This window comes from Liolophura sinensis, chromosome 9 (assembly GCF_032854445.1).
Source record: "Liolophura sinensis isolate JHLJ2023 chromosome 9, CUHK_Ljap_v2, whole genome shotgun sequence".
NCBI lineage: Eukaryota > Metazoa > Mollusca > Polyplacophora > Chitonida > Chitonidae > Liolophura > Liolophura sinensis.
Window position 1 is genome coordinate 16,083,854 of NC_088303.1, and position 14,783 is coordinate 16,098,636.

At 40.0% G+C, this 14,783-nt stretch overlaps 1 protein-coding gene across 1 annotated transcript in view; it reads right to left on the minus strand.

The window, feature by feature from the left end:
* Positions 1–1,538: 1,538 nt before the first annotated feature.
* LOC135475646 (uncharacterized) overlaps positions 1,539–14,783 on the minus strand; it is a 37,433-nt gene continuing 24,188 nt past the window's right edge. The window contains 8 exon segments of the mRNA XM_064755578.1: positions 1,539–5,443; positions 5,476–7,022; positions 7,937–8,465; positions 8,467–9,293; positions 9,807–9,900; positions 11,067–11,225; positions 12,018–12,127; positions 12,452–12,579. Coding sequence (XP_064611648.1) covers positions 3,473–5,443; positions 5,476–7,022; positions 7,937–8,465; positions 8,467–9,293; positions 9,807–9,900; positions 11,067–11,225; positions 12,018–12,127; positions 12,452–12,542 — 5,328 coding nt within the window. The 5' untranslated portion in view covers positions 12,543–12,579 and the 3' untranslated portion in view covers positions 1,539–3,472.

Genomic DNA, 14,783 nt, shown 5'->3' on the forward strand with positions numbered 1-14,783 from the left:
TCATGGAGGTCTATACCTGGTGGAAAACGTCGTGCAACTTTCCCACATCTCTAGCACATATTTTTCTTCACAGGTCAGTTTGTTCGATTCTGGCTTAGCGACATTTCAATTCAACATTATTTTCGCCCATAGCACGACGGTATCTCCATGAAGCAGGCCGGACCCAGTGCCAGCGAATTCATTGCGCTGCCTCACTGACGCTATACCAAAAATACAAGATAAGACGCCCCGCCGAGTCACATTATATACTGACATCGTGCTGAACAGTATGTGGGTTATTGCCTTACTACTGAGTGCCACAAATTAACAATATGGCCCATGTCATATTGGGGGAAGGAATGTAACCTCAAATGTACAATTGAGGTGCTTACGAGCGCCAGGGCCTTAATTGTTTATTTATTTGATTGGTGTTTTACGCCGTACTCAAAAATATTTCACTTATACGACGATGGCCACATTATGGCGGAAGGAAACTGGGAAGAGCCCGGATGAAATCAGGGCCTTGAGAGTAAGTGTCCAAAATATTAATACATACAAATTCTTTGAACGGGAAACAAGAAGAAGAAATAACATTGCCCAGGAAACACAGACACATGTTTATAAATAGTTCACGTTTTACTTATCACAAATCAACTCATTTTTGAACTCTGAACAATATAACCTTTTATCCCAAACGACAAAACAAAAGTACAAAAATTGTATATGAACATTGGTGTATCATGGGAAGCAACCCTCGCATGATACGTCATCCACCTCATCAAGTGACGTCGATCAATAGTGAATCTACATGATGTGTATCGCATCGATTTAACCGTAAATCACAGTTACATGTACGACATTAGTTCTTAGGACAAGCATACACGTCTACAATAGAAAAACTGAACTCTGGTCTTGCGCGCATTTATTTATTTGTTTGATTGGTGTTTTATGTCGTACTCATGAATATTTCACTTAAACGACGGCGACCAGCATTATGGTGGGCGCAGCCCGGGGGATACCCAGGTTGCTGTCAGACCTTCCCACAAAGACAGACTTTAGCACCCTTGGGCTTTCCAAGTACAATACAATTTTATACACTGAACGACTAACCTTTTCCAAATTTAATTTAATAAAGAAAAACCAAGTAAACCTTCAAGAGACACAGTCATAACCTTACAGCACATCAGTAATATTTACCATACCTGTAACACAGCGTTATACCGAGCGTTTCTTCCATAAAATACATCCATTGTATATTAATACTCCCCAGTTCTAGGTCATAGGTAAGTTTTGGGTGTGACATTAAACAAATCAATCTGTATGGTATACAAAACAAACCAACTCTGAAAACCCAAAAATCATAAACATGTATATTTAAGGACGGCATTCGTGAACTGTGCATGATCCAGCTAGCTGCAAGTACCGTGCATGATCCAGCTAGCTGCATGTACCGTGCATGATCCAGCTAGCTGCATGTACCGTGTAGGATCTAGCTAGCTGCATGTACCGTGCATGATCCAGCTAGCTGCATGTACCATGCATGATCCACCTAGCTGTATGAACCGTGCATGATCCACCTAGTTGCAGGCACCATGCATGATCCAGCTAGCTGCATGTACCGTGCATGATCCAGCTAGCTGTATGAACCGTGTAGGATCTAGCTAGCTGCATGTACCGTGCACGATCCAGCTAGCTGCATGTACCGTGCATGATCCACCTAGCTCTATGAACCGTGCATGATCCACCTAGTTGCAGGCACCGTGCATGATCCAGCTAGCTGTATGAACCGTGCAAGGTCCAGTGAGTGATCAGGATAACACTATGGGTATCAAGCAAAAGAAACAAAGAAAAATACCAAAGCCTACTAGAAAACAGACAAGCCAAATGATAATCTGCATCAATTTTCCATCGGATATGGGATATATGAACTGTATAAAGCCTCTCGTATGTCCTGACATCATTCATTGAGGTGGTGTAGGGTACACCCAAGTGTGTGCCACTACATGGGTAGGAGTAGAGATGAATGTACCAAGTTAAGTTTGCTGCATATTTCGTATTCTTTGAATAATGACTGATAATAATCAATAACAATCACCTTTCCTAGAATTCAATTTCCATACAGGCCTTTTAAAAATTCCTACCAAGAAAATAAAAAAGCAACCTGAAGAAAAAATGACGAAGGACTTCTTTGCTACATGGAAAATCGACCTTGATGAAACGCAACATTCAACCTGTAACATGTTGAAACAAATATACACAATCATGTTGCAACATGTTATTTTTTCATGCAACTTGCTTCAGAAACTTTATATGCCAACAGAAAGATATAATTACAGGATACAAAAAACACAACAATTTTCTATATATCACTACTCACACGACAGGAACTAAGAATTAATGAATGGGCGTACACAGTGACAAATTTAAACGCCATACGCTGGAGGACCTGCTTTCTTGTGTAATTTATAATTGCCCTGCATGGGAACAGACTACAGGTATGTAGTAACGAAGCCTGTGGTTTGGGGCAATTTTATATACTAAGTCACAAATGTCAGCAACTTTCCAGTTTCTTCGCAAAACCTCGAATAACGACCCAAACAAATGTGAAGCTTTTTATATATTTGCGCTACACAATACTTGAGCCTTTCACTCAACCGTTTCACACATAAATATTATTCACTAATTTATAACAGACGAAAAACTAAGTTGAAAATAAATTAATGACCTGCATTGACTTTTGCAAATGAAAATATGGAATACATATTAAAATAAAACTTGAACTCAAATTTCTTACTATAACATAAGAGGGTCAAATATACATCTGTCCAGTATTCATTAACTACTATTGAAATGGACACACTGGGAGAGAAAGTCTAAAGACATTTAAATAAAGAGAATCGGGACTGATTGTTGTAAGAGAAAACACAAGCATAGGCCAAGCTGAAATATTAGTAGATGCACGGTACAGAATCAGAGTACACCTCGTACGCAAGTATGGTTAAACCAAGAGCTTCCATGACAATATCTCCAATATCAGCCAATCAACAACGATTCTCTTCGCGTTTTTTTCGTCAATCTAACAATAAACCTTAGTCCAAGTGGATCTTTTAATCCCTGCAATGCATCATAATTATCCACATACCTGTTTGGTACTGCGCCATATATGACTAATATTGTACTATGTACAACGCCTGTAAGTTTTAATAAAGAAACCGAGCAATATCTGTGGCAAATAATCTTATGAATAACAGGCAGAAGGTATCCCAAACTGCAGAACATGATGTATAAGACAGAAACGGAATAACGAAGGAGAAGTCTGGCAACAGTGTTATGACGACTTTTTTTGCTCCGCTATACTGCAGATTAAATCATATCTTCTTAAAGTTATCTCGGTACAATATGAAAACGTGAAAAGAGAAATGTCCACAGCATTCAAATCTTTTGTCCTTTAGGTTTTGTAACATACTTGTATCATGTGCAAAGAAAATTCAGTTCATCTACTCACTACGGATTCAGAGCTACAGCTGTTTTCGCTTATACTTTCTTGTTTCTCCAAAGACGTTGAGTTAAATAGGTCTTCAACGTCCATAGGGTCCGGGCTCTGAAGAGCGTCGAGCATTTTGTGAATTTCCTCAAACGGAGGCGCTGAATCCGTTTTCTTGACTACAACAGCTTTATTTTTCTGTTTCGGTGTTTTCGTGGCAGAAAATAAGCTGGGTATTGTTGATTGTACTAGCGTTTTCGTTGTTTTACTTTCAGGATGATCTTGTGTTTTAGGGGGCATCGAATCCCCAGAGTTTATCACGAGTTTCAGTCCAGTTGCTCGCCGTTTTTTCTTTGCGTCGATACTCACCAGTTTAGCCAATACAGTGTTATCCTCATCGCTGGAGTTCGCGTCCTTATCGCAAATTTCAGTTTCAGAGATTTTTGGTTTGACACTGAGTGGATTATCGCAAATTTCAGTTTCAGAGACTTCTGGTTTGATACTGACTGGACTAGGACAGCGAGGCCCGATTGGTTTTTCCACTGCTGCAAGTCCAAGAGTTTCCGAGAAATCCGTGGTCAACTTAACACCATCAACTACGGGTTTTTCATCGAGATCCATTCCTGAAACATGTTCAGTCAATGTCGCTGATAAATCAAGTGGATCTGTCGCGCATCCGCCAGGTTTACCTTCTTCAGAACTGTCTTCCTTCATCTCATCATTTTCACATCTTTGTAAAGGTTTTACCGTAAGCCCCTCTTGGTAAAGACTATTTCTACACCTGTCAGTTAGTTTTCCCTTAGCTTCAGTGGTATCACATATTTTTACTGACTCTTTGGAATCAATGAGTGCAGACGAAGGTATGGGTATGGATTTGGACTTCTGAGCTTTCGTCGGTATACTACACGTATGTGGAATGGGTATAAAGTAAGTTTCCAAGGCCGTCCTGTCTTTGAGCTCAGTGTCATTCAGAGTGCGATTCTTTACTTTTGTGTCTAGAAGAGTTAATTTTCTCTTCTTGTTAAACAACTTGTTGGCATGTTTTTCGAAATGATCATTGCTGCGGGCGATTTTGCCTGACGGGCGCTCAGGAGCTCTCTCCCTGAAATGTTTATCCTTCTCTGCGTATTTCTCTTCAGCGATATTAGAATTGCTGGTATCAGAAAATTCTGGTGCCTCAACCTTCAAGTCTTTGAACGTATCCTCAAAATCTAGTCTACATGGCAAAACAGCTGATGAGGATAGACGTTCTCCCGGAAAAACTTTGCTGGGCCAGGCACTTCCTGGAGATGGAGACGATCCGTCCGAGGACTTCCGCTTCTTGATATAGGTCCAGCAGTGATTTTTGCGTCCTTTTTTACGTTTCATTCCTCGCGGCCAACCGCGTTTCACCCGCCCATCTTGACCGCCCCCTTCTCCATTGAGGGCCACCTCGCTAGACTCTCGTCGTTCCAGTTCGCGGTTCGCTGCCGAAAGAGCTGCTGCTTTGATCCGGTCCTCATCTTTGAAATCGTCGTCTGTAAGTGTCCCACAAGACAACTTTTCTTTTCTGATTCGGCAGAAGTCCCGATAGTGATTCACTAAGAATTTGAGGTAAGTGAACTGACGCGAGCAATAACGACAAGTAAGTTTAGAGTTGGGCGACATCTGGTCGCAGGCACTCCGTTTTAGAGGTTTCACGCTCCTTAGTTTTTCCTTTTCGTCACACTTCCGAATGTGCCTCTCTAACAGAGATATCGTCTGGAACTTACACCCGCAGCCATTGCACTGATGTCGCTCTAAAACTTCCGTCATTTCACGTCGTCTTACATGATTTCTTGGGTTGTACAATAGACCTCCACGTTGACGTCGTCGGATAGCTCCACGAGAAACGTCAGGCTCAGGTAACGTTGACACCATTCTCTTGCGACAGCCCTTAAACATCCTACTTTTCTCCCCATTGATTTCCCGACTGGCATCACTCTCAGACTTGGATTTTCGCTTCTTGTCACTAACTTGGAATCTATTCTTCACCACTGGACTTCTCTGGTTTGCAAACTGCCTTTTGGTTCTGCCGGCAGAGGTTTCACTTTCGGTTTAGGAGCACAGTTTATGATGTGAATGTACAGCCGCGTCACAGTACTAAAATGACTAAGACAACGCGTACACGTAAATGAATGGTTTTCCCTGGAATCCAAAGGCTTTTTCTTAGCCTCAGCAAGTTCGCCAATCTGTGTGGGCACTGGATAAAACAACGAGTCTATGGATGATTCGCCTTCAACCTCTAGAAAGGTACAGTCTATTGTTGGGTGTTTCTTGTACTGGTGAAACCCCAGGTCTAATGCATTTGGAAAATCCTTCTTGCACACACCACATATGAATTTCAAATCATCGTTTTTACCAAAGGCTATATCTTGATATTGGTGGAAAGGGCTATGACCTTCTGAACCACTACCCCTTGCTTCATCCTCTACACTGAGGACAAGACCCGCGTCACCTTCCCCCTGTGTTTCCCCCTTAACATGGTCACCACTGTTCTCTAGTTCAGCCAGACCGCTGTCTTCACATGCGTTATCATGCTTCTGCTGCATATGACTCTGGTAACTTTCTGAGTTAGAAAAGACACAGTTGCATACCGTGCAGCGATGGAACTCTGGGATTTTCAGCACATGTGGTGTTTGCGTGGGACTACTGGCTTCACTGCAGCCTTGATCTGTCTTTGTGTCATCCTTTGTCGGTTTACGAATGGGGACCACAGTTCCATCCTTCACCTCCTCATCTGTCATGATGGGTTCATAGCCAGAGGGAAAGTTGTAGCGAGTCCAGATTTTGTCTCTTAGTGCGAGTTCTGGTTTTTCATGTACTGCTGCCACAGATTTATAGTCTTGGATTTTGATGTGTGTTGAAAACTTCTCCAAAGCCAGCACGCCACCATCAATATGGTTGCATAGATTGTAAGCAATATTATCCGCTACTCCAGCAAAGAAAGTAGCGTCACATGGAAGCCACTCTGGTTCTTCTTCACTTTGTGGCTCCACTTTAATCTCATCAGTCTTAATCTCTTTTGTAACGGCTACCTTCTCCAGCTTGGCCAGTTCTGGATGTGCTAAACGCCTATGACGACACATATTCACGTAGTTGTGGAAGCGTTTCTTGCAAACTGTGCAAGAGAATTTAAAATGTCTGCGTTTATTTCTGGTTTGCTTAGCAAAAGGTTTTTTCTTCTTAGGTGACTTGGATTTACCTTTTCTGCTCACTGCTGCTTGTTTTTTAGGCACTTGAGATGGGGGTGGGTCGAAGGACACATCATCCTTGACATCGATGGGATCATCTTCATGAGTGGTCAAGTGTCGCTGGAAAGCCTTCCTTGCCAGAAAGCTCTTCCTGCAGTACGGGCAATGATGGAGATATTCAGGATGCAGCTTCTGCATGTGCCTTTTCAATTCCACCCTCCATGTGAATGACGACTTGCAGTGTTTGCATTTTGGAGCCTTCCCAGCATGGACTCTCTCATGTGTCTTCAGACTAGTTGAGGTAGGGAAGTTTCTGTCACATGTTTTGCACACATATGGCCGAACACCTACAAAAATTGAAATTTATGACAGTAACTTCTCATTCATATTATTAGCATACTTTACAATTATAAATGTGCTTGGAAAGAAGCTAATCCGACATATTTTGTGACAAGAAATTGATTGGTGCAAACCACATTACCCCCGTATTATATGGCCAATTGAACTGCTACAACAATAATGTACATATAATGAAAATAAAAAAATATAAAAATATAAAAAAAATCAATAAGCATCAATAAGGAGACAACTGAAAACTATATAAGAAACTGTTTTAGATTTTAAATACCATAGCAAGCCTGATCTGATACTTATTTCATTGGTGTTTAACTCCGTACTCAAGAACTTTTTACTCAAATGACAGCAATAAGTTGTATGGGTGGAAGAAACAAAGTGCCCAAAGTAAACCATCAACCTTGCCTGGTTACAAGACAAACTCTTTATTTTTAACCTCCAGAGGCGAAACCACAACCAAAGAAGTAGGAGCAGGATTTGAACACCTGACCTCTGTTCCAGTGAGTAAACACTCTAACAATCTGAGCCAGTAAGGGTTTTCTCCCATCATATATACAACATTTCACATAACCTGACCTTTATTTCTTCTATTTGATTGCGGTTTATCATCATACTCAATCTGTTTTATGGGAACAGGACACCAGGGTGCATTAAATAATCCACCAACCTTTGACAAGTTACTGACATTCCCGCATGAGACAAACACACATGGATACCATATTTGTGGAAGACAAGTGGTCTTCAATGGCCACTTATTGTCACAAAGGCTCCACAAACAGTAACCACAGGGGACCTTATCTTAAAATTGATGGCAAACAGCTCACATTTACAATAGAGTCTGTTCTTTTGAGTCAAAAGCATAACATAAAGCCCTGTAATGTTAAAGGGGAGATAACTTTTCACCCACCTGTGTGGACGGCCTGATGTCTCATGAGGTTCTGTTTGTAGGCAAACTTCATGTCACACTGGTTGCAGGCAAACATTTTTTGTGTGGGAACAGTTGGATGATCCTTGGTGTGGGACTTCAAATCTTCTATATAGTCAAACAGTTTGTTACAAACATTACAGCGATACAGTCCAGGAAACAGAACAGGATGAGGACGAGTTTGCAATGAAGGTCTAACCTGTGTTTCACTGGCCAATTCATCGCCAGATACATCAGTCTTAGCCAATGAGCTGTTTGCATCACTTTTCCGCGTGTCTTTCTCAGTCTGTTTTTCCTCCAAATATTTACCAGTCTTAGGTGGGAGGTTTTTGGGTTTGTTTTTAATCAGTCCCTCCTGCTGGCTGATAATGATCTTGCAGTTTGACACATCAGCCTCAGACAGGTAATAACAGTATATGTGATTGCGCAGGTAATGACGCTTTAAACTGAAGGCATGGCGATAAACACCAGAACAAATGTCACACTGGTACAGCTTCTTCCCCCATCTTCCCGGTGATGCTGTGATGAGTCAGAATCTCAAAGCTGTACTCACCTTCCTTGGCTGCAGAGTTCATCCCGAAACTAGTAGCTTTTACCAGAGACCACAGTTTATCAGCTACCTTTTTGTTATTGTCATCATTTACTGTCATCGAATCTTCCTTCAGCTTCTTCACCTTGACCACTGGGCTCATGGCTTTCCCTCTGCCACTTCCACGGCCTCGTCCTCGACCTTTACCCTCACCTTTTCCTTTCGTCTTATCTTCATCATTTAGTGCAGCTTTATAAAGATTCTTAGGGCTTTTCATGCCGGCGCCGGATACTGATGCCTTGCCACGGCCTCTACCTGTACCACGAGAGATCATGCTAGTGCCACAGTTACTTGCCTTCCTGGGGCTCTTCCCACCACGTCCGCCTTTAGACCCACGTACACTTTTACCACCAATATGACCTTCCGAAACCTTGCTGTGACCCTTAATAACCCCTTCCTTCACACCATCATCTATGGTTTGGTTACTGATATTAACCAGTTGTTCCAAGTTTGTACCTTCCACAAAATCATCACTCAATGCTTTCTTCCTCTTTCGTTTCTTGACGTTCCCTTCTTGTTGATTCTTTCCCTCATGACTTCTCTTGTATTTCTGGCTTGGTGAAACAGTGTCCACTTCAGTTTTCCCTTTTGATCCCTTCTCATGGACTTGAACTTTCTCCTTGGCTTTCACACTGTCCTTCATTCCCTGACTGTTTTCACCAGAGACATTATCAGCCACTGTGGTCTCAAGTCTTTCCTTCTTCGGCTTTGGACCAGGTTTCTTGCGAACCTTTGGTGGACTAGATGGTTCTTCATGAAAAAGCAAAAAAAAAAAGAATATCACATAAACTGAGGCATTAAAAATTGAGATAAAATTTAGGTGTCCATTTTACTGTAACATTTACAAGCAAATTCACATTAAAATGCATAGAGTGTGCTCTTGTACTATGACTTATCATACTGCAAGGTCTCCGTATGTGGGAAGGTATGCCAGCAGCTTGTGGATAGTCGTGGGTCTCCCTCGGGCTCTGCCCAGTTTCCTCTCACCATAATACTGGCTGCAGTTGTATAAGTGAAATATTCGTGAGTACGGCGTAAAACACAATTCAAATAAATAAATACTGCAAGGTGTCATAACACTTAAAGTTTCATACCAGCCACACTGAATCAATACATATATGTGGACAATTTATGACACTTAGTTTACAGTATGTGTGACAACAACAATTTTATGCACTTTTATTTCCCTCATTCTTAAATTAACTGCTCTATGTCTTAAACCTAAAACCAAAATGGTACAGAATTTGACAACAAGTTACACACCTGGCTGACTTTTCACACTATCTTTTCTCTTTCTCTTGGATAGGGTTTCTTCCTTCGAATACCACGTTAGAAGCTCTTCACCAGGTGAAATATCCTGAAAATAGCATAGTAGCACCACAGTATTAGTGCATTTATTCACTGCTGACCATAGCTCTTCTTGCAGTTCCTACCATTTATCAGTTCAAATCACCACACTTCATTCATATTTTTAACCAAATGATGAAGATACTACAAAACACTAATATATTTTTCCACTAAAATGTCAAATTTTTTTTTTGTACCCTTTGAATTATGTTTTTCCACTGTGTAATTATACTGTATAGTAAAAATTACTTCAATGACAAACAGGTTTTGAGCACTGTGTAATTATAGTATAATTACAGAGTGGAAAAACATAATTCAAAGAGTACAAACAAAATTTTGACATTTTACTTAGAAAAATTTTTTTGTGTTTTGTTGTATCTTTGTCATTTGAATAAAACATGAATGAGATGTGGTGATTTGAATTGAACTCCAACTCAAAGCAACTCGAGACATAATTTCTATGAATATCAGTCTGTTATTCATTTGAGCTTGTGTATTATATTTTATGAAATTTATTTGCCCCTGAAAATGCATCTTTTGGGAACAATTTTAGGTCTTTCACTCTTATGCTACATTATCCATTATGCACTTTAAGAAAGTTAATTCATACCCTGACATTCTTAAACTGGATCAACGCCATAAAAGTGGAACATTTTCAAGTGAATACAATTTAAATAAGGCAATGTTCCCATAATCAGATAGTTTTAAAAGTGACATTCTTCAGGGTAAAATGTTACTTTATAACTTAAAAGAAACATAACAAAAAAAAATTGTTTGTCATGGAAGTATTTTCAATTGCTACTGTGTCATCTTAAATGATCATGTAGCAACATATTGGCAGTAAAAATGTTCATTTCAACTTTTCTCAATGTCTGTATATCATTCATAACATTGGAAGGTAGTCCCATAATGAAGGCTGGAAAAACAATGAGGACAATGAAAGCAAGCCCCAACATAGTACCTGTTGTGGTGCTAACACACAGGGTATTCTTGCAAGTAACATTCAAGAGTCCAGACAAAATAATACCTACATTTATACAGATAATTTTCAATTTTGACTGCTGCATGTAGGTATGACAAAATCAACACAAAGCCTCTCTAACAGTAAGTAAGTATTGATGTAAGTAAAGTTTTGGAAATTTACTTTTTCCTGGTATTTCCCAAGACAGCACTCACCCTAATAGCTCTGTAGAAAATATGTGAGCCCTCCTGCACAGAAACCAGGTTCTGTTCCTCCAGGTAGCGGGCACAGTTCACATATCTCATCCAGTTACCATGCTGTGGGTCTGTGGCATCCACAATGTGAAGCAGCTTGTGCGTGTCAGGGTCATAAACCTTACAAACAAAACCAATACAAACTACACTGATTGGATTTGTTTATTTTTGTAAGACATCTCGAAATTATTTCATTTTACTGTGAGTTATATTTATTTATTTATTTGATTTGTGTTTTACGCCGTACTCAAGAATATTTCACTTATGTGACGGCGGCCAGCATTATGGTGGGAGGAAACTGGGCACAGCCCGGGGGTTACCCACGACCATCCGCAGCTTGCTGACAGACCTTCCAACGTACAGCCGGAGAGCTGTGAGTTATAAGATTTACTGCTGAGGAAACTAGCTCAAGTCTAGAGGAGACTAGCTCAAGTGTGCACGAAAACTTCTAAACTCTTGAGGAAACCAGCTCATGTCTGAAGGAAACCAGCTCCGGTCTGAAGACAATCAGCTCAAGTCTGAAAGAAATCAGATGGGAATCTGGCAGAATACTCCTCACACATTGTTGAACGTCCACAGAAACTTGCATCCCTGGAGGAAACCATGACATGTGCATCATAATATGGTTTCTAGTTTGTAAGGCTGACACCATAGGGAACTAGAAAACCATGGCAGTATTTACAGTAACTATTTTTAATGAACAGTTACTTCCTTGCAAAAGAACATCATAAAAGTCCATGTAAATAATCAACAACAACCTTAAGAATTCTGATATATTTCTTTGACAGCCAGTACTGTTTGACACTTTTCTTTTATAATACAAACACAAAAAGAAACACTGACATTGTCAAACATGAATCAACATTAAAAACAATTTGAAGAAATTTTCAAAAATCACAACACATAACTAACCTCCCAGGCATATCTGAAGTCAACCTTCTTCTCCTTCCCTTCCTGAAGAGTTCTCCCAATAAAGGGTCCAAATTTGCTGCCTCCTGCAAGCTTCTCTGTACACCATGCACCTGTCACAAAGCAAGGTTTGCTAAGTAAACTAGGCATACAGGAACTGCTGCTTAAGGCTTTGCTAACCCTGAAAACATTGAGCTTAAAGCAGCTCAAAGGAGGCCAAAAGTTATGCCTAAACAGTTTGTGTCTACTCTCGCCAATGAATAATCCTTATAAAATTTTTTCCAGCCCTTTTCATTTGGAATCATATGAAGTCTTTCACTGATTATTTCCATGTCTTGGTAGGCCATTGTTCACCAGCCTCTCAAATGTATTATTATTGTGGTGATGTACAAGAGAATTGTGAGGTCAGAGTTGTCTCCCCTTTCACTTTCACACACCTGTTTCATTGTCACACACCCCTGACTGCTTCAGCTCAACCCCCTGGGGAGGTACCACATGGGCGGGAACATCAGCCAGTGTGGTAACCATGGTGACAAGTTACAGGTCATCTGCCATTTTCAAAGGCCTGCAAATAAGAAAGAGTTATTAGCGTCATGTGTGTTTATGTAGTCACACTTACAAAGCTGTACCTGTAAAATAGGATCTGTGCATAGCATACCTATAGTTATGGATCACAGCAACGTTATCTAACAACAATCATTCTCAAAAGGCCTTCTACTGGAGAAAAAAATCAACACTCAACCAAAACTTATGAACAAAGATTAATTCATTCGCCAGATATTTTGGTCAAGAAATTCAACAAATGCAGTTCAAATGTATTCATTTCACAGTAATTCCAGAACAGCACTACAAATACAGAATGAAATGAGTTTTAAACAGGTGTCCAAATAACAATTGAGAACATTTTTCCATAACAGTACTATCCTGAATATTCATCTTACCTCCAAAACAGGACAGTAAAATGACATAAATTACATGAGCATTAAGACGTTCAGAAATTATGATTTGAATTCAATTCACATTATTCTAATTAGAGTGAGTGAGTGCATGGGGTTTAAAATTGTACTTAACAATTTTTAAGTCATATGATGACGAAGGAATCATTAGAGTGCATGTGATGTGCCTCCATGTTGCAGGACGGATTTCCACCACTCTTTTACATAGTGCTGCCTCCTTGAGACGCTTTACCGACAGCAAGTAAGCCGACAGGCCCTATTATACTGATACGGGTCAACCAGTCGTTGCACTATCCCCTTCATGCCGAACGCCAAGCAAGGAAGTTACAACTTCCTCTTTTAAAGTGCTAGGTGTGACTCGACCCTGGATTGACCTTGGATCTTCCACTCCTGAAGCTATTCTAATTAGAGGAAGTAAGGCTAAGCAAGAGCTTCACAACTTCATTTAAGATCTAGTACCTGTAATTTCAACAAAATAAATAAATAAATAAATATATAACTAAATAAAGAAATAAAAAACCACTTGGTTTTAGACTGACAAGTTAGATGTTACATGAAATGTAACAGCATAAGCACAGATGCTAGGTTCTACTTATTTACTTATTTGACTGTTCTTTGACACAATACTCAACAATTTTTTACTTATACAATGGCAGCCAGCTTTATCAATGAAAGAAACCAGAGTACCAGGGATAAACAACCGAATACTGGTCAGTCATAACAGTGTCTAACGGGGTGTCACTCCAAGAATTGCTGGCTTCAAGCTGCTAGTCTCATATTTCATGATGATAATGACGATCTGTAATTTATAGTGTACTGAATTCTAATTTGGAATCAGCAATAAATACCGAGTTGCTGCGGTACATCCAGATTACGTGTAGATGAGATGTAGTAGGAACATTTAGGTCTCATTGCTGACACATTTGTAGTGTTTCCTCACTGAAACACTAGCCACTGGACACTATAGCAACCCACCAACTCAACATGCCTGGCCTATCTCCCTACACTGCTCTTTCTTATCATACATTCGAGTACTGCATTCCTGTAAACAACTTCCTCATTACAGTAAATGTCTAGTGATATGTATTCATCATCAGTGTCAGAGCACATCTTATGTACTAACATCAGTAACATAGCCTAAACTTTTGTATGTTATAACACCTGAACCTTCGCACAATACAGACTTTTAATTCACTACTGTAAAAACTCATAATAACTCGTAATCTGTCTAATCTGAGATTCTAGCTACAACAGCACAACAGAATGACTCGAGCATTTCATCAATGTGGCCGCAGTGAGTTCCAGATCTGGCTTCTTCTCCAGCTGTATGTGGGAAGGTCTTCCAGCAACCTGTGAATGGTCATGGGTTTTCCCAAATATCTGTTCAGTTTCCTCCCACAATAATTTTGGTCACACAGTATACATGTAAGTGAAACATTCTTGAGTATGGGCTACAACACCAAACAACTAAATGATCTCTTCAAACTCAGGTGGTTTCCTTTTCCAAATGACAACGGCTACAGGGTGTATGAGAAACACAGGGTAATCAATTACTTAAGAGTTGTCATAAAACATATTGAACTAAAAACTTTAACAGGTCAGTTTGATGAACACAAAGGTATAATCCTGCCCTAAAGATACACCTGTTACTTTGAACATTACAATTACAATGAAGTGCGCCCTCCAGTTGTACGTGAGATAGTCTGCCAGCTACCTGCAAATTGTCTTGAGTTTCTTCCAATGTACATGTATAAGTGAAATATTAATGAGTACAGCATTAAACACCTATGAATTACATAAACAAATAAATAAA